The 20607-nt window shown below is 41.4% G+C and overlaps 2 protein-coding genes across 3 annotated transcripts in view; one reads left to right on the top strand and one right to left on the bottom strand.

Annotated features, from left to right (window-relative positions):
• Window positions 1-305: 305 nt before the first annotated feature.
• LOC117272134 (WW domain-containing adapter protein with coiled-coil-like) lies at window positions 306-17358 on the bottom strand. 2 transcript variants are annotated; one of them, XM_033650888.2, is made up of 13 exons: window positions 17011-17358; window positions 16533-16566; window positions 14359-14548; window positions 14117-14208; window positions 9115-9230; window positions 8795-8892; window positions 8341-8625; window positions 5111-5227; window positions 3563-3711; window positions 3313-3404; window positions 2589-2772; window positions 485-612; window positions 306-395 (listed from the first exon to the last, which is right to left on the bottom strand). In XM_033650888.2, the coding sequence occupies exons 1-13, from the start codon at window positions 17049-17051 to the stop codon at window positions 326-328; spliced, it is 1596 nt and encodes a 531-aa protein (XP_033506779.2). In that variant the 5' UTR covers window positions 17052-17358; the 3' UTR covers window positions 306-325. The 2 variants fall into 2 exon arrangements, with proteins under 2 accessions (XP_033506779.2, XP_033506780.2); XM_033650889.2 differs by lacking the exon at window positions 5111-5227.
• The window catches only part of LOC117271707 (MAGUK p55 subfamily member 7-like), a 38963-nt gene continuing 35420 nt past the window's right edge, over window positions 17065-20607 (top strand). Inside the window, exons 1-2 of the mRNA XM_078172852.1 lie at window positions 17065-17070; window positions 17212-17342. Of these exons, the coding sequence (XP_078028978.1) occupies window positions 17065-17070; window positions 17212-17342 (137 nt within the window). The remainder of the gene's footprint in view (window positions 17071-17211; window positions 17343-20607) is intronic.

Raw genomic sequence — 20607 nt, 5'->3', positions numbered from 1 at the left:
CCAAGGTTCACAGTCCGAAAATGTGCTGTTTGAAAAGAGCCTCAGGTCCTCTGTGTCCACTGGTTAAAGTGTCCGGCTCGGTGAACTCTGTCAGTTTCACCTTTCAATTCGTGTGGTGGACACTGGAAAAAGAAATGTTTTAAAAAAGGAAAGAAAAAAAGACATGATCAGGGTGATGGAGCTTCACCGTGTCAGCCGCCGTCTGGTTTGTTAACAGTTTTTCTCAGTTGCTCTGGTATGGAGAATAAACAGGCTGGAGCAGCTCGCTGTCCATGTCTATTCCTCTTTTTCAATCCATCTAATCCTTTCTCTTCTGGTCGGGTCCTCACACCATGTAGGAGTTCTGGTTCTTCAGCTTGTCCAGCTCTTTGCTCTGCTGCCTCAGAAATAGGATTCTGTGGTTGAGGAGAACATGAGTACGTGAACGTGTGATGTGAATGTCCTTATCAGCTAATGTCGATGCTAAATGTACCGTGTGCCTCACCTCTGTTCCCTCAGTGTGGCCTGGATTTCACACACTCTGACCAGGGAGCGCAGGTTTTTCATCTCTGTGCAGATCTCAGACATGTACAAGCTGCCCATGTTGTGGATGTCTTCATGCAATCGAGCCGCCTGACAGAGAGGGACAAGTGTTTAGTGTCAAGTCATGGCTACTGATTTTCACAAACACAACATTCATCAATACAATAAGGCTCAACATCAGCTTACTGGGGCGACCTCTAGCTGGTAGAGTGTGCGCCCCATATAGGCTGAGTCCTTTGCAGTGGCCCGGGTCCAATTCTGACCCACGGCCCTTTGCTGCGTGTTATCCTCCCTCTCTCTCTCACCTTTCGTGTCGCTCTACAGCTGTCCTTTTAATGAGGGCAAAAGCACCAAAAAATAGCATTAAAAAAACGTCATCTTACTTAGATTTTGTGACTGACTTAAAGGGATTTTCTTTTTAGGTTTAGGGCAAACATTCAAATTCTGGTTTTCCCAAGCTGTTCTAAAAATAATTTCACACATGACCTGATGTCGGTTTCTGCATGATGATGTTTCTAAACAATGGGGCTGAGTATCATTTAAAAAGTACGATACCAGTACTAATACCAGGACCCTGAAAGTATAACCAACAGAGTACCTCATTTGACACCCATAATGTGAATGAAGTGGCGCATAGTATAGCCATACTTTTCGACATTTTGGTGGCATTTCGGCACGCTGAACTGCAAACTCTGTTGAATACATCGCCCTTGACTTCCCCGCACCACAACTTTTATGGGTTGTAGCTGCTGCGGGAGTGTGAGCGCAGCACTGCTGACAATTGTGAGCGTCTGCCCAGCAGCAGGCGCACTGTGACAGGGCTAACTGTTAGCATCACACTGCTAGCGTTACCTAATGTCTATAAACGGGTTTAACGATAGTGTTGAGCTGTTCCAGTGTCAGTTTGTTGAGACATTAACCAGCTCAGTGTTGGATGTTAGCTGCTGCTGCTGTTAGCTCATGCTAAACTGGATGATGTTGAAGTAACAGTTCGCCTTGAGAAAAGCAGGTATCAAGTACCCATGCCCAGCACTACTATGGATAAAATCCCTTGCCTGTGTAATGTGCCTCTTTGTGACTGAGCCAGACCTTTGAGAATTTATTTAATATTTATTTGTATAGCAACAAGTCTGTACCATAAATACAGCATATATAGCCTAAGCTAATTTGCAGTGCCCGTCCCTAGATGGGTCTTTAAAATACTTAAAACTCAATTAAAATGCGCAAGAGACAGTACAAAACACAAACTCAACAATAAATACATAAATTAAAAAACACAAAACTCAAGTGTGCATTATTGATCTTTCCCATTACCCCTAACTGGTGCAGAGGCTAAGCAGCGTACTGCTTTGGACACCTGAATGTTACACAATAACACAAACAAACCAACCGATCAAGGCAGAGGTAGACCAGCAACACCTGCGTTCTGTAAGGTAAAATTTCAGTTTTTGTTTTGTATTTTGTTATGTGGCTTTGAAGAGAGCAATACAACGACTTCAGTTACCTGCCTGCTTCTCTAAATTGGGAGTGTGTTAACCACCATCAACAGTAGGTAATACACTGACTATGATAAGTACCTCATAAAATCCATTTTCCCTCCCTTTTTGCTAACGGCTGAGTTTCCATTTGAAAACCCCAAAAAAGAATGCAGATGGAGTCAAACTTAAACAAAATATGAGCTAACAGGTTTTTCTACTTGACCATAGGAACAAATTTCACTGAAAAATGATAGTCACAAGGACCACTTGCTTGGCCTTTCCAAAGCTTTCAACCACAAACTGTTGGCCTTCCTCTGCAAACAGAGCTGCTCAGTTGTCAGTGGAGATGATTAAGCTATGATGGATTATTGCAACAGCTGAGAAAAGTCACAAGATGAGTCTAAAGGCTTTGGAAACACCAAGTGGATCTTGTGATGACATTTCCTAAAAAGTCTGCATTTGTTCCAGAAGCCTTATGAAGCTGTGCTGCTTCTGTGACTCCGTAATGATGCTACAGCTCTAAAAAACACAGAGCTAACTAAGCACTTCATCGCTCTGTAAGATAAAAATCTGTGTGGTGGACATCACCTGTTTCTCAGTGTTCTCTGAAGGCCATCCTTGGATATGTCTGATGAGGCTCTCATCAAAATGAGTCACCAGGGTGGGCGTGAAGGAGCCGGGGGTGTCGGCCTGGGTTTGGCTTGTGCTGCCGGAAGGGATGTGGGGCAACGCAGCACCGGATATGTTTGATCCCGTGCACAGAATCTCCTGGCTGGTGGAGCGAGACAACTGATTACCGGAGCTCAGACGGTGTTATAAATAAAATCCAGCTGTTGGAATACTGATGTTTGGGCATATCGGTTACAGATGCTGCAAATTATTCAGTCTGTGACGTTTTCTTGTACCCATTCTGTATCATCTCGAAATAACCCAAACATTGCTCATCATATTTTGATTAAATCTGGGTGACCTCACCAGTGAATAAGGCACTTAACTGCCATGATAAGTCCAAGTGAGGCCCTATATGTCCAAGTATGTCAAAAACACAACATACTGCTGAATTCTCTCCTTACTGTTCACGTCTTTCCAGATAACATCACTCTAAATAACAGACATTCAAACAGCATTTTTTGGAGCTACTTTCTACCAATCAAATGATTCCTATGAAAAATGTTTAGGACACGTTTCCATTGAATGTTTGTAAAAAGTTTTTTTGTAATTAGTGTCCTTTTAGTTCTGTGTTCTGGTTTTTATTTTTCCTGTTTTACCTCCATGCCTCACAAACAAAATGGTGTCTAAAAGTGACCTCTACCTTCTCTGCTGGAGAGTTCTGGGGTCCTCGGGACGCTTCTCTGCCGTCTGAGACAGGGAGACCGATCCCGGTTTACCTGAAGACATGCTGCCCTGAAGAGGGAAGAACAGACAACAGGACAGAAAGAAATTACAACAAAAAGAGAGGTGCGGTGGAGAAGCAGGAAGAAATGATGTAACGGACAAGGGCAGTCACAACAAAGTAGAGAAGAGAACTGGACTGTTCTGTTACTTAAAGTCCTGCGACTCACCCTTGTCTGTGACGAGGTAATGCTGCCAGGGTGCACACCCAGGAGGGATTTCTGGTTGCTCTGGGGTGTGCCGTTCCGCGGTGAGACATACGGCCGCGGTGACGATGCATCGGACGTCAGGGAGATGGGGGACTGACTGGAGTGCTGGGCTGAAGGAGGAAAAGACATTTATTACCCTGTTTTCCTTTTGATTCAGTCATCCTACACAGATACAGAAAGTTAGCCCTTTGCAGTGAAAACCCAGAGCCTGCAGTAATTTCATTGTTTGGAGTGAAGAACAGCACGTATGAATAATCTGTTAAGCAACAAGGCAGCAAACAGTTAGACAACAAGCAAATTAAAACGCCAGTCATGGAACAGGGCTTTCAGTTCAGACACAAGAAAACTTGTGTCAACTTTCTCAGGCACACTTGTTGTGATTGCTTTGAAACACATCCCCTGTTTCAGCAGAGGAGGCTCATTGGAATACATGAGAGGACATCCTTTGTTTTTCCAAATAGCAATCTGAAAAGCTCTTAAAGCTGGGGTAGGCACTTTTACTTTGGCATCACTGGGCTAAAGGAAACAATAACCTTTTGGCATTTTGTAACCCAAGTGGTCTGAGAAAAAAAAACTGATTTCTGCACCTCCTCTTGGCTCCGTTTTCATGCTTTATAAAATGTAGCTTATGACGCAAGAGAGAGGGCGTTCCTATTGGCTGTTCTACAAATGCTGATGCATGTTCATGTCCCTTCTGTGAAAGCCGGATTCAATAGTGGACAAAGTTGCTTCTCAAGTATTTGCAACAACTGTCTGCACTGCAAAGCAACCCAAAAAAGAAGACAGAATGATAAAGAAAGAGAGTCTGACCCTTAAAAAAATAAAACAAGTGTCAATATCAGCAAAGCATTTTAGAGAAACGAAATATTTGCCAATAGCTTTGCCTTGTGCTAACCAGAGCAAAAGGCTCGAGGCTGCAGTTTCAACTTTATTTATGTAGCTAACATTAGCTAGAGCCTTGAATCACAGTTTTTCCTTGCATCTCAGACAGAAACTCAGCAGCTCCGGGAACATTAATCTAGTCACTGACTCTGCACTGGATCAGCAAACTTTCTTTTGCTGCTGTTACACAGGTGAGACCAAGTGTGGCTGCTGGCCACCAGCCTGAATTCAAGCTGCTACAACTGCTGGCTGGAGGTCCATCCCTGGAAATACTGCCTGCCCCCTCCACAGCAAAGCAGTCCACAGCAGCGGGGGACAATGCAGAGGGACCACCGAACTTGACAGCTAGCTAATTCTTGTCTTATTTGTGAACTGACAAACAGAAAAAGAGCTCTACAATGAAATCAAATCAAATCAATGAAAACTGCCCCTCCAGACTGAAGCGACAAACACTTAACTAGTATAAAATGAAGATGATCACTGACTAAAGGTCAACATAAAGTTGTGTCTTACACTGCATTTATAAAAACTGATTTGTGGGGACAGAGAGGACAGGATCCTTAAAAAAAAAAGAAAAGGGAAATTAGTTTGTGTAGCAGATGGTGAGAAACAGCGAGGAGGCCGTACCTTGGTTGGAGTGCTGAGCAGCTGAGAGCAGAGCAGTGACGTTGAAAGCAGGTCCAGCAGTGAGGAGCTTATGAAGCACAGACCGCAAGGAAGCTTGGGTGACAGCAGCTGCCAAGACTGGAGGGAGGAAAGAGGAAATGTACACACACACACACACACACATACACACAGGTGAGTGAGCAAGGACACACAACAGGTGAGTGCACAAACACGCATGGTTAAGTCAGAAAACACAGTTGAGAGAAGAAACAAATCGGTGAAAGGATTAATCCGGTTCATGTATCATTTCACCAGCAAACAACTATTGAACAGCAAGTACACGTTTGTCACATTCACACAGAACAGCAAGAAATTCATCATAAATGACACGTGGACACAGATTAGTAACAGCAGTCACTCAGTAATAACAGGATCAAAACACACAAATAAGGGATGGAAGGATATTGACATATTTTGCCACTCACGCAGCAATGTTGCCCCCAGACTACTTTATTGATCCAAATATAAGACGAGCTATGTTTTTCCCCCCCATCACTGGCTTTTGGAAAAAAGAATTTCTGAAAATACGATACTCTTATACACTAGTCGTGTCAAGTTTCTCTGAAATAACTCTTAATCCATCAGAGCCCTCATCCACGAAGCATTTTCTCTCAGAAAATCAGTCACATACTCCGTCTCCTGTCAGACTTTTATAAGCCATCAAAAATTATTTTCTCCAGCAGTTAGCATTTATCTTTTTGGGCTCCTCATCATCTGTGACAGCGGTAATTCTTGGCTGCTTGACAGATGATTCAATCTACAGTCCGTTTCTGCCCAAAAGACATCAGAAAATATTCTGCACTTATTTTTTTTAGCTCGTCACCAATTTATTTCCTTCGTGGCAGCAAAACACATTACACAAGCCTTTGAGACTCCTAAATGCTAAAACTCACTATAAAAATGACCTGAAAATGCCCATTAGCTTAGCAACATTAACGCTACAACACTCTCTTAAGGAACCAGTGTTATACTGCTACTCATTCCATTTTACAAGAACTGTCTCATCCTTGAAAATAATATGAACCACACTTTCTCAAATAGACTTTTATAACGTCTTCTATTGGGCCAATACAGCTCTTAAGGCAGTGGTTCCCAACTGGTGGGTCCCAGTCCAAAAGTGCATCCCGAGCCCATTCTGAATCAACCACAAGTGGCTCGCAAGCATGTTAAGTTTGAAAAAAACCTACTTTATTTTGAAGTATAGTGAATTTGAATCGATGCCGTAGCCTGACATGGACCCCCCCAGAAATATAACTCCATGTCACGGCGACACAGACCTCCTGTCTATATCTGTAAGCTGAAACCATTTCCCTCAGTGGAAACAAAGCTTTTATTTGCTTTAATTTCACATATAAGACACAATAAATTGTGAAGACAATAAAGCCTCCACAAAAACAGAATTTTAAGTCTTGTGTGTGATTTATCCTGACTTCATATGAGCAGAGGAAATCTCAGCTCGTCGCTAGGCTAATTTATACAATGTAAAATGCCATAGGCTTGTGCTAATAATGTTAGCATGTTATATCAGAATCAGCTTTATTTGCCTAGTACAGGGGTAGGCAACCTGTGGCTCCGGAGCCACTTGTGGCTCTTTAGCCCCTGTCCAGTGGCTCCTTGAGCCTTTGAGAAAAGAAGTCTATGGAAATTCCTTCTATGAATCCAAATGTTGCTGAACCTCGACAGCAGTGGCTGGTTAGCTATGGATGCCAAATCCAAAAAAGTAAATTGAATAAAATAGAGAATGTAGTAGTGCGTGGACAGATTTGTTTGCTCTCACTGCCAGCTCTGCAAAATTTAAGTACCAAATAATCATAAATAGTGCCCTGCACAGTGTCCACCTTGTGGTAAAACATATTAACAAATGCTTATTTAGACCATAAGTATATGCTAATTTAGACTTAACAGGCTATTTACCTTGATTATAAGGCTCAAACATGTTTTGCGGCTCCACACAGATTTTTTCAAATTATTCTTGGTCAAAAATGGCTCTTTTAATGGCAAAGGTTGCAGACCCCTGGCCTAGTACATGTGTACATACAAGGAATTTGACTCTTGTAGACTTGCTCTCATTGTACCAGAATTGACATAAGTACTCAAATTTAGGCAAGAATATTTGTTTGGAAAACGTGTTTAGTATAAGACAGTTGCTTTGTCAGTGACTCTTGTGAGTTGTAATGGAGCCAAATTGTGTAACATTACCTTTGTTAAATGTTGCTGTTGTCCCTGGCTTCATATGAGAAGAGGAAAAGTCTGCTAGCTGCTAGGCTAATTTATACAATGTAAAATGCCAAAGGCCTGTGCTAATAACATTAGCATGTTGTATTTGTGGGGAAAATGTGTCCAGATAAAGACAAGTGCTTTGTCTGTGAATGCTGAGAGTTATAGTGTGTTTTGGGTGTGTTTTGAATCAACTCAACTTTACAGCACTTCACAGAACCCTCCACCGCTGACTAGTGTTTTGGAGGTGTAAATGCAGAGTGACACAGACACACCACCGCACAAGTATAAATGCTCACAATGGCGTAGGGTTTGCATAGAGCTGAATCACAAGTTTAAATCTGCCTTTACAGTGTCAGAAGCTGGGAAACCCTGGCAGCCTGCACCTCATGACCCAACTGTGGGACACAGAAACTTTTTAAAGGCTGTTGGTGTTGCATTAGTTAGAATAAAGACAGGATATCTAACTAGCGTCGAGCACTGAGACTGTCGAGCTAACACTCTGTTTCTAAATTAAGGTTAACGTGAGTCAAAACAGAGACAAAAACTACTGATTATACTGATGCTGATTTTGTAAACATTAAAGATTTACAAAGAGTGGGATTCCTGTGGCCAAGTTGCTGTTAAACTGTAAAGCAGGTCAGTCAGTGACTTAGTTTTGTTAATACTGGTGATGCTAACAGGATGAAGACTGTGTTTAAGAATCTTCTGCAGTATGTTAGACAATTTTTAATAGTTACAGCACCACAACCTTCTCTCTTTATTTGGGAAACTTATTTGGGCCAAAAACATCTGTTTAAATTGAGACACTGCACATGCAACAGCAATAAACAAGTCAATTGCCAGTTGTCTACCTGGTTGTGATTGTTGTTGTTAGCGTGACGTTAGGGTGATTCGGCCTGTACAGGATACGCTATGGAAGACAGTTGTATGAAAGTCACATGTTGTGTTTCTTTGATCATTTGTGTCCTCACCTTCGTTGAGTTTAGCCATGTCCATGCTGCCGTTGTTCATCTGCAGAGTGGCCTGCAGCGCTGGGAGGAGCTGATGCAGGAGGGCTGGGTCCTGCAGCAGTGCTGGTGACGGAGACTGGACAGACTGAGGCACCACCTGCCCTGAAGAGGATGAAGAGGAGGAGGAGGACATGGTGCAGGGGGTGGAGCCTAAAGCACCGGGAGCAGAGTTCAGGCTCTGAGAAGAAGAGGAAGAGGAGGAATGGCCGGAGTTGGATGCTGTGGACTGGTCCCCTGATGTGGTCTCTGGGGAGACAAGCAGAGCAGGACAACAAAGCGTTTAATGAGCACATTATTGTAAATGAAAATTTATGCACCAGAGAGTGATCAACTAAAGCGAGCCACAATGTTAGAAAGCACGACTGTGTATCAACTTGAGCCACATGATTAGGTTTTAGGATTTTGCTGCACTTACTTGTTGAGGCTTTGTCCTGCAAGGCCTCTTGTCTGTAGTCCATGTCTCTAGGGAAACTGTTCGCCGCCATCTTGACTGAGTCTTTCTGTCGTTGTTCCCTGAAGCAAAATAAGCAGAGAGCAATGATGCCGAATGTAAGATGCAGGCTGCAGTTAGACTCTGTACCCTGAGCTAATGATATTCTGTTAATACTGGTGCACTGTGTGATCTTGTAACGTATGACTCTGCATGAGAATGAGAATCTCGATTACTGTTTCAGGTTAAAAATTGAATTTGGTCTCAGTGTGCGTATACTGTAATACTGTTTTAGGTGGGCTTGCCTCTCCAACAGGTCCTTGGGCTTCTCCCATTGGGAGACCTCAGTTCTACAGTTGTAGTAGTACTTCTTCCCAGAGGAGCTGATGTGTTCTGTCCAGTCATCTGCTGGGTCCTGGTGCTGAGACACACAAGACAGGAGATGTTATAGAGACCAAGGGAAATTAAGACAAGTTAAAGAAGACTACTGAAACAGATGTAAGCTGACAGTAGACTTTGGATGGAGTAAATATGTAATGCAGTTGTGAAGTCTTAAAGGGACAGCTCACCCACAAATCAAAAAGTCATATTTTTCTCTTGCCTGTAGTGCTATTTATCAGTCTAGACTGTTGGCCGTAAACATGTCTTCCTTTTCTCCAATAGACCTTTTTCACAGCAGACGTTTTGACATGTCACAGTAGGAAAGGCACGGGTGTATTAATAAGAGCTGCATTCCACTTAGGGGAGGTCCTGGTACTGGAGTTGGACACTTAATGGAAGTGAGCCACCTGTGCTTTTCCAGCTATGACAAGTCAAAATGTCTGCTGTGAAAAAGGTCTATATAATTGAACTAGCTAGCTTTTGACTTGTAGGGCTCAAAGCGCAAAAATACCTTTTCTATAAACTCGACAGCAATGTCTCTTTTCAGAAAACATGACCCAGTTACTCAAGATACCTTGTTGTGAGCGTTTTCATGTATGAACTATTTTCTTTCTACTAAACTACACCCACCAACTGCAGCACTGCGCAGTAAGGAGCGTTCATCTCCTGCTAGCTCACCTAGCAGCACTGAGCTAGCTAACGTTACAGCTCAGCAGTTGAGGACGCCATTATGTTTATATCTCATGCTGTCATGAGCACAATCCTCTCATTCATGAGTAGATGCACGCTTCCTTCTACGAGGAGACAGCCTGCAGGTGTAGTTCGGTAGACAGAAAATAGTTCCTACATGAAACTGCTCACAACAAGGTCTGTGGATTATCTTGAGTAACCAGGTCATGATTTCTGGAAAGAGACATTGATGTTGAGTTTTTCAAATGTACTTTTTTGGCGCTTTGAGCACCACAAGCTGAGTGCCATCTAGTTCCATTATATTGGAGAGAAGGTAGACATCTCTATGGCTGATATCTCCAACACTCTGCAACTCACACCAAAATAATTAAGATTGATAAATAACACTACAGGTTTGGGGGTGAACTGTTCCTTTAAATTTTCATACTACACGGAAGCAAAAGATGTTTGCAACAACACGTTTATAAACCCAAAACACTACAGTACAGTTTGGAAAGTAGTTAGAGGGAAAGACGATTTAAGTATACACAAGTCCATGTTCCATCCGTTTTCCTTTGGTATATAAGCATCCCTTTCTTCCGCCCTCAGGAATGGATAATGGATTTTCAGTCTGGAAAGGAGCTGCTGGTTTGTTTAATATTCATGATCACGTATATACCGACAGTTCCCGTCATTACAACAATTCCAGGAAGACAATGCACTTTGCCTCATCCTGTTTCTTTTCCTATTAACAAATGTACAGACTTCAAAACTGACTGATTTTGCAGAGGATGCTGGAGCCACAATAACACAACATTACATAATGTTTAATGCTTTCTCATGAGAAAAATGGTTAGATGGCTTTAATTAAGATAGATATGAACAGTAACTGTAGATTATAGCAGGGTCTTGGTATTACTACAAACAAAAACAGATGTGATTGGACATTTCCCACTGCCACAAAAAAGGGTTTTAATTGCAGTTTGAAGGTATACTATGCAGGATTTTCCTAAAAAAAACAACATGAAGCCTCGTGCAAAAGTAATCTCTCTCAATCATCATTTGGACCCACTAGGGGTGTGTGGTGGTGTGTTTATCTGCAGAGACTCTTCCGCCTGTGTGTTCGGGATGTTCCTGGGTACAACGTTCAGGTGAGGTCAGGGATTTGTAATATGGCAGTGACCAGGTGCCACTGTAAGTAACACACATCCAAGAGACACAGCACTGAAAAAAATGCAAATACAGTGGGGGGAAAATGCAGAGTGGACATAGCTTGTTCCATAATTTGAGTGAATCTGGGGTTGGCTTTCACTTTCACCGGCAATACTGCTTACAAACGTTAACCGACAATGCCTGCATAATAAGCCTGTAAGATTTGTGTGTGTAAGAGCTGCAACAATTAGTTGATTAATCGATTAGTCAATTGACAAGAAATCAACTGGTACCTATTTTGACATTCAAACAATCATTTCAGTATTTTTCTTTTAAGCAAAGAAGCCAAATGTTTGCTGGTTTCATGCTTCTTAAATGTGAGAATGTGATGATTCGCGAAGAGACAAAACTATTTTTGAACGTTGCAGAGAAAAGTTGCAGCGATGTGAACTGGCCAGTCTGAGCTCAACTCGCACCGGCTGATGGCGTCACCTGTACCTTCGCCAGTCAAATCACTGATGGCTGGTTTTAGAATGTAAAGCATGTCATGCGTTTCTACAGCCAATCAGCTTGTAGTGAAGTCCGCTGGTCAAGTCAAAATCACCACAGACTGCATGTTTGCTTGCTGCGGCAGCTGCTTTGTCCTGGCTAAGCCCTCTGTTTCCATCCTCACGGTGTGCAGGTGTCGGACAGTGGGTTGCTGCTGCTGCTGCTCGCTGTGTGTGCTTATGCCCCCCCAACACACATTCTCATTGCCAGATTCATTGGCGCTGTTTTTTTATATTATTGAGGCACATTTATCATGAATACAGCCCATCTGGTGCTCATTTTGCTTATATTTCTTGCTGTTTCATCACTACTACAAATGCAGCTGTAGCCAGTATCTCACTATCACTATCCTCATTCATATTTTAAGAAGCTACAAATTATACTTAGCCACAAAATAAACCTGAAAAGCTGTAAATCAGAACAGAAGTACTGAGAGTTGTTGCATAGAGATGATACACCATCTCATCTAGTTGCATTGGTGTGAACCGGCACATTTTTTAGAACATTTAGAACAAGGCATCGCAAAGAGTTGCCTGTTTCAACTCATCTCATCACAGATCTTTGGTCTGAACTAGGGATGCACCGAAATGAAAATTTGTGGCCGAAGCTGAAGCTGAATAATATTAAACGCTTGGCCGAATACTGAGTACCAAATACCGAATATTGTTGTTAAGTTTTTCATTAGTTTTTGCAGATGAACCCCCTCCAGATTAGTGTTGTCAGGGTACCAATATTGGGACCCACTGTACGATACCAGTGAAAATATCATGGTTCTGAGTAGTATCACGATACCACAACGAAAATGAGGCAGATGTGCCTTTTGTCATTTATAAAAAGATAAATCACTTTTCTATAATACATCAATGATATTTCAATGGAATAAATTACTTATTGACTTAAAAAAAAACCAGCATCAATAAGTGATTAACATAGGGAGGATCAAAATAAAATAAATAAATAAAATAAGAATCAACCAGCCACCCTCCTCCCCTGACAGTTCCTTCATAAGTAAAGAACAGTCCCTAAAGTGCGGTGAGGTTTGTGGACCGTGAACGGCTCGTTTCTCCTCTGACACATCACATACCTGTGTTCAGCTGGCTCGGCTGTTAAAGTACTTTTGGGCAGTCATGACGCCAAGAAGAGGATATTATTGGAGCCGACTCCTCCGTCGCCGGTAAGCCGATGGTCGCCGTATTTGACAGGAATATATTACTGTCTGTGTCTGTGACCCCCGTTCAACCCACAACCGATGGGATTTGCCTTTCTTTTCTGCTGGTGGTTGAAATCTGTAGGCTGTTCGCACAGCGTGGTGATTTAAGCATATTTTGCTCGCTCAAAACTATTTTAGTCGCAAATGCAAGTGTGGTGATGGGTAGATCGCCACACTGCCGACATTTTACTCCGCCGGTCACGGCACGCTGTTTGATTGCGTTATCAAAACACGCCGCTATTATTCGGCCTTGCTTTTAACTTATTCCACCGAATACCAAATGTGTATTTCTTTGCAATTGTCGGCTGAATATATTCGGTTACCGAATATTCAGTGCATCCCTAGCCTGAACTGGGCTATAGCTTTTTGGACTGTTGGTCATATTAAACATACCATATCATTTGGAAAAAGTCAGCTTGGCCGGTGGGAAACTTTAGGGGTATACTGTGGTTAGGATTGCAGATTGAATTAATTGGTGGATTAATCAATAATGAAAACAATCTTTAGTTGCAGCCCTAGTATGTACAGATTTGAATCCTCTTCAATTTATCCTACATCGTCAACACTGCTGTCACTTAGTGCTCACGTCTGTTACAGTTCATTAATGTTATGTGTGACCTGATACTCCGATTCTTGAAGATGACAGAGAGGTGATGAGTCAATAAACACAAACAGAGCAGTATCTGACGACTGCATGTCCACAAATGGTGGACAATTCTTTTTGCAGCCACTCATGGCGAATAAAACCGTTCTGTGGTTGTGAACCTCAAAGTAGAGCAGAGGAGGGAAGGTTGGCATAATTATCAGTAGGCCTACATTAGCAAAACATAATCTTAAATAACTTAATCTTGCTAAACCTGAACTATAAAGCACCTGTGTCTCTTAGTCTCTTCCTGTGCCCCTCTGTGGATTTATTTTCCTCTCATCTCTCTCATGATGGAGGCAACAACAGGTGAACAAATGAGGAAAAACCTGCCCCCTGGCATTACACATTAGTCACTTGCTAGTAGAAGCCATGCCGTGTATACACATGATAAACCAGTGTCAAAACAGACAATGTTAAATATTGAGTATCTGGCCTTATTGTTTCAGTACATCAACAATTAGATAATTTAATACTTTAACAAGAAAGTCTAAATTCCAAATCAGATCATCTGTATAGAGACAGTCTGTTACACAAATGTAAAGTTTCAATCATGCGTTGTTGGGACAAAAACGTCTGTGCAGAGAGACAGAGAGATGCCGCAACATAATGTCCCACATGCCGTGCTCCAAAGTAGCGTGACAGCAATTTCTACAGGAAATGCTGAGGGTATATCAACAGATAACACTGGACAACGTCTTACCCTGTCTGCAGGCTTGCTCTGAGTCGCATGCGAGTCGGAGCCATGGTGGGAGCTGTTGTTGTGGGTGTTCTCCTGAGGAGAGCCGCTGGTCCCTGTAACAAAGCCATTTATCAAGTACCAGAAAATACACAGTGTTCCGCAGAGAACTGAATCTTAGTGACAGCTGCAACTGCCACGTAAGAAATACTACCCTTTAAGATAAAGCTTGCATGCATGTGTAAGACCACCACATAAAGGCTTACCATTTTTTCCTCTAACTGCATGAGAGGGTTTTGCCTTGCCATGTCCTCCAGTATCGCCGTGTCTGCTGACAGGACTTTCGTCTGAGCGTCGCAGCATCTTGTAAGGGGGTGTGGGGTCTGATGAGCCATCGCGCACCTTGTCATAGCGGTGGAGGCTGCTGGACTGGCTCTTTGGCTGAGATTTATGGGTCTGGATTGGATAAAGCATGACAGAGAGACTAGTTGGGATGGGTAGATTTGCCACCTTTTTCTAACATTGTTCAAATGAGTATCATATGTGTGTGCCTGTAATATATATTAAAATATGAGTGTAAAACCAAGGTTCTCTGCCTTTCTTAAATGTAGCCAACAGGAAGCCATGTAATGGTTGGTGACATCAGTTTGTGGCAATACTGATTTGATGATTTGTCCTACCTTGACGAGCCTGATGCTACATCAAAAAAACACATGAAACTTTGTTATATTTCTACCTAGACCCTATTTTCCCATATATTTGTGTTTAAGTGACTAATGGAGACAATTTTTTAATGGGTCCAGTACTGAGACAAATCGCTGCAGCCACTGCGGAGAAACACACCGCAATGAAATCCCTGAGGGCAACTGTGCATTGTCAGTTTAATCCACTGAAGTGTTTGCTTTTGCCACAGACAGGCTCAGATTGTTATTAGAAGTGTATGACAACATTACGGAAAGGATCCCTACAGAGCAAAGAAATGTTTCTCTTTCGCCTGATCCAGTCTGTTTGTTACTGTGTCTAACAAAGTCTTGCTCAAGGAGAAGTCTCAGTCTGAAATCTCATGAGAGGTGACTTGTTGCAGGAAAAACACCAGGAGCAACATTAGCGAGAGTTGGAGAGAAGAGTGTCGGGAAGAGTGTGTTGTGTTGGAGTACAGGAAACTTAACGTTGTTTGAAGATTTTCAGTGTCATGGCTGAATATTTAGATGATTTAGACAATGTGGAAAAGTCTGCATTATTTCAGAACAAGACCAGATGCAGTAACAAACAAACCAGATCAGGGAAAGGTAAAATGAAAACTTTTTATTTCTCTGTAGAGTCTTTTTCATAACGTTGTCAGACTTTTGTAATAACAATCTGAGCATGTCAGGGGCAAAAACAAACAGTTTTAATGAACATAAACTGACCGTGCATGATTGCCCGTAGGGATTACACTGCAGCCTGTTTCACTGCTGCTGAAGCATCGTCCCTACTACCCACTTCAGACACAAAAACATGGAAAAACAGTGTCCAGGTTGAATAATACCAAAGTTTCCCTTCAAAGGTCCAGTGTGTAGGATTTAGGAGAATATATTGACAGGGAATGGAATATGATATGTTTTCTTCACGCCAGTGTCAGCTTTTATACCACGCCACTTGAGAAATGTTGATTTTTAAAGCCTATATTGGCCGAGACTGTTAACATGCCAATATTATCGTGCATCCCTAGTTTGTTTTGAAGAGGAAGAGACCCTGATGGATAATTTAGCTCGCTGTAAAAACCTTCTGAACATCTGGATTAGAAGTAAGATTAGCCTACATTTGCTGGTTCAGGGGAAGTGGGCCGTCTGCTACATGCCAAACAGTGTCAGAGAAACACTGAATTGTGACATGAAGCTGCTTTATTCAGTAATTTTAGCAGTTTCAATCACCTAGTTAGTTTGTTTTGGAAAGTAGGAGATGTCTGTGGATAACTCAGCTCCTGGAAAAAAAAAACCCTGAACAATGAACACTGAAGGAATCCTAACTATTAGTTCCAGCTAGCTGCAATCTGCAGTCCTAACTGTTCAACGCCACTACAGTATATTACCCTAAATATTATACACTGGACCTTTCAGAGCAGTCTTTGCCATGGTTCACAAGAACATTGCACATACTGTTACAGCTGTACTTCCTGTGAAAGGTGATGTGATAGCCACATAGATTAACATAAATGAACACTTCAGGGCTTAATTTTGTTAGGCTGTGTTATCAAATGACAATTTAATTGGGGGTTTCAATGTGGCTGGGTAAGTGAGACTTGACTCACGCCAGACTTGAAAATGTTAATGTTAAGATTGAGTAGGGTTGCCTCATTTCTATAATATGTATATGAATATTTCTGTGTATCATTTTATTAGCTAAAACTACACCGTGATTAGCTGCGTTAGTGTAACGTACTGACATATGACTCTCATACCTGATAGGATTGCGAATCCCTTCTGTCGTTGCACCTGTGGAAACACACAGAACAGACAGTTTAGTTAGACCGTTAGCATTTTAACGGTTATGGTGATTTTCTTAGCTTAGCAACACACTTACTGGAACATATTTAACGTTAGCTAGCGTTAATTAGCTGCCGTTAGCTAAGTTAGCTTGGTTTGCCACCTTAGCAACAGCTGTTAGCTTACTGTGTCACCTGTAGAAAATAACCCACCGTGTTTAAGACATTAAATGTGGCCTATAAACGCACGGTTTGAATTACCGTGATAATCAGCTAACGTTACGTTAGTCGATAAGCTAAGGGAAACATCCGGAACCCAAAGCTAACTGAAGGTTAGCTTGTAGCACTGATAGCTAACGGCTGCAAGCAAACATTATTAACCGAACGAGAAATTTAAAAAACAGGCAAACCCTATGATTAACTTTTAAAATGTCATGGCTTGTGCTTGATTTACCCATCGCTGACTCTTGTTGGTTTCCTTGCATACATCACCATCAAGGCCGTGGTGATGTGTGTGTGTGTGTGAGGGGGAACCGTGGCCTCCTGTCTGTCTGCTCTCACAGTTCTCTTTTCTTCAGCTTCCTGATATCTGCTCTCGGTGTGTCCTGACAAACAGATCGCTACAGGCCCTGCACCGAGCACCAGCACTGCATAGCGGGTGGTCTTTATCGCAAACCACCCTCAGTGCATCATCTGGCATGTAGTTACGGTGGAAGCTTGGCTCGGCCGATGTAGCTCAGTGAAAAGCAGCAGAGTCAGGAGGACGCGGAGAAGACGGACTGCTCGGTAATGTTTAGCTAGAAAAAAGGAGTTCCGGTTTTAGCTTTCAAATTAAAAGAACTGTCGAATATGTCACAATTTTACTTTTTCATACAGCTTATCTGCTTTTTAGTTTACAACCCATTACAAAAAAAACATTTCGGTCGGTGTCAAAGGGAAAATAAATAGATAAAAATATGAAAGATATAAAAAGCCAATACATTAACAGTTTAATAACTATACAGGAAAAAAGGGGGAACAAAAGTGGGCTAACTAGTAGTAGAAGATAACAAGTTCTAATAGCTTATACACTGTACACATTTTTATACATTAAATAGAATGACAGTATAGTTACAGTCTCTCATCTTCTATGAGCCACATTTCTATGAGCCACATCTTCCCTATTCCTCTCTTTGTGAGTCACTTTCTCCGTGAACTTTACTTCTTGAATCATACTTTTCCATTTTATTAAATCTGAGGGGTTGCACATTATAAATGTCCCAAAATTAGCTTTCGCCTTTTCATGTTCTCTCACCCTAATACTCTCCAAATACACTCGACTCTCCATTTTCCTTGTGTTTCCATTTTTTGAATGTCAAAAAAACCCACAAAAAAGGAACAACAACAAAAAGGCAAGCTATAAGTTGCCTACATCACCTACAAAAAGTCTTATAGCTTCCGTGGTCGCCTATAGGAAGATCTGTCACTGTCTGTAAAGTCCCTTGGAGGGTATATGCAGTTATACAGGGTGTACCCAACTCATTTTCTGGCTGTTTACAGCACCCACCTTTTAGCCTACAGGCCATTGAAATATATAGTTCAGTATACCCACCCCCTCCTTGGTAACCTGCCTGTCTACCCAGTATTACACCTACCTCATCAACTACCAATACACCTATGGGCCAGAGTATTGCAAAGAGGAGCTGTCATGGTTTGAAAATATAGTATATTTATCATATATAAAGAAAATTCTCTATTCTCTTGTTCTGCCAGGACATATTATGTTAATTGGGCAAGTGATGTGGGAAAAAAAAGGACATACTCTAGCGTTATATGCTGAAGTTAGGGCATAAGAGGCAACTAGACTTGCCATTAATTTATATATATATATATATATATATATATATACACACACATACATAACACCCTCCTAGCATGGGAAACACGACCTCATTTTCACCACAAAAGTAATTATTTTTCCTCACTGTGGCAGTTTTAAGTCTGCGCTCTTATTTTGAAGCCAGCGGCCTCATTTCCGGTATTAGCCCAGCTGTCTCTGGCTAACGTGACGCAGCTGAAAACGGAGCGAGTTGGTGCTGAGAACTCCTCCTCCGAGTTCACATCTCGTTGGCTGAAAATTTTCTGTGACACACCCACGGTCTGTCCGCTAGTCTGCTCTGTTGTCTCCATGTATTAACGGTACGAACACTTGTCCTCCGTGGACAGTGTGTCCAACACTGAACTGTCCTACAGGGACTGTCCTGAGTGGTGTGTGGATGATGAGACACCATGACAGTATAGACCAGCAACAGATGAATCTTTATCTCTGCATTTATTCCACTGTATATTTTGATCCCTACATGTATTGATGCCTACATGTAAATTTCAGGTAACATCCCCACACAGAGGTCAAAGGTCAGGGTGATGCTGACACTCCTGCACTGGGTAAGTATTGATTGCTTTGCAGAGGGTCATGGTGCCCCTGATATCAAGACCTGAACCCAATAAATAGGGGTAACTGGACTGATATTTTGACATGCATCATCCAAAATCTAACCTCCACACATATTGACTCTATTACCTCAAAAACCAGAACACCCATACACCCTATCACCACCAGAGGTGGAGCTGGGGGGTGGCTTCTGGAGCCCCAGCCTCAAATGATTTCCCAAAAGCCCTGAATCTTTTAGGTTTTTTAAAAAAATTATATATATCCTTGTTGTTTATCTGACAAATATAACTAACTAAATATAAATACCCATACTTTAATACTTCCAAAAGGGTGTCTACAAGTAGTGATGGCCAAATGAAGCCCCATGAAGCTTTTCCTTTCTTTTCTAAGCCCACTAGATGGCGCTCATGGTTTGAAGAGAGAGGCTCAAAGAACAGCATTTCAGTGTGCTTTCAACCTTTTGTTGAACAAAAAGCGCCATCTAGTGGGCTCAGAAAATAAAGAAAATGCTTCATGAAGCTTCATTTGGCCATCACTATACAGGTATCTGATACTCACATTTAAGGCTTTTTAAGACCTTTTTAAGAGAATTTTCTTTCTTATTCAAACAGGTAGCCAGGTAGGTTTAATGTAAAAAAAAAAAAAAAAAAAGGTCACTGGAGTGAGTTGGACTGATCTACATTTTGCCGACAGGTAAGCCAAAGTATAAAATAAAAAGACAGTATTAGTTTAAGAATTTGTAACAACAGCAATGTGGACTTTCACACAGCTTGACTCATTTTAACAAAAATCAAATCAAAAGATGGATGAATAAAATGAGATAAAATGTTTGTAGAACTTAAGACCCCACAAATTTAAATTTAAGACTATTTTAAGACTTTTAAGGCCCAATATTTATAAATTATTTATAAAAATTTAAGACTCTGTGAGGACCTGCAGACGCCCTGTCCAATATTCATCAGCCTGTCAATTTGTGTGTGTGTGTGTGTGTGTGTGTGTGCTTTAACTGATGCTTCTTCTTCTTTGCTCTATCCCCTTGCTGCTGCAGTGATGCAAATTTCCCCACTGTGGGATGAATTAACGGATTATCTTATCTTTAATGTTAAGTCTGGTAACCACCAGAGGGCCCATGGTGTGAAATTATCACAGTGCTTAAGTCACATTTTGCAACATGTCAAGTATTGTGATAAAATCTACTGCAGTTTATTACCTTTTTTTTTTTTTTTCATTTGCAAACAAATGCCAAAGTAAAACTTGTCAAAATCTGTCTTACCAAATAAAAAGAAGTTTTCAGTCTGTTCATCTCACTCAAATCATTTTTAGCAAAATGTATCTAGTGGATGGAAAAAATGACCAGTTAATTAAAAAAAATCAGAAAATGAAAGAATAAATAAAAGAAAATTTTAAAAAACAAATAAAATAAAAATGAAATTATATTAATAATCTATACAATTAAAAAAAAATCAATGTATCGATACAATATTGCCATGCAAAATATTGCAATCCTATGCTGCATAACTTTTTTCCCCCACCCTGAGTAAATGTGCTTTTCCAATATTTAATTCAAAATACTGAAGACCAAAGTTACTGGGCATTGTTGGGGATATTTGATTTGCAATT

This window comes from Epinephelus lanceolatus, chromosome 12 (genome assembly GCF_041903045.1).
Source record: "Epinephelus lanceolatus isolate andai-2023 chromosome 12, ASM4190304v1, whole genome shotgun sequence".
Taxonomy (NCBI): Eukaryota; Metazoa; Chordata; class Actinopteri; order Perciformes; family Serranidae; genus Epinephelus; species Epinephelus lanceolatus.
Note: the sequence above shows the minus strand (reverse complement) of the source record. Positions and strands in the feature narration are given on the sequence as shown.

Bases quoted from the DNA above. Each gene is read 5' to 3' on its own strand.
- LOC117272134 (XM_033650888.2), bottom strand. From the start codon at position 17,051: ATGGTGATGTATGCAAGGAAACCAACAAGAGTCAGCGATGG. The intron at 14,549-16,532 runs GTATGAGAGTCA...TATCCAATCCAG, and splicing joins GGGATTCGCAATCCTATCAG to ACCCATAAATCTCAGCCAAA. The intron at 9,231-14,116 runs GTAAGACGTTGT...TGTGTGTCTCAG, and splicing joins AGAGCAAGCCTGCAGACAGG to CACCAGGACCCAGCAGATGA.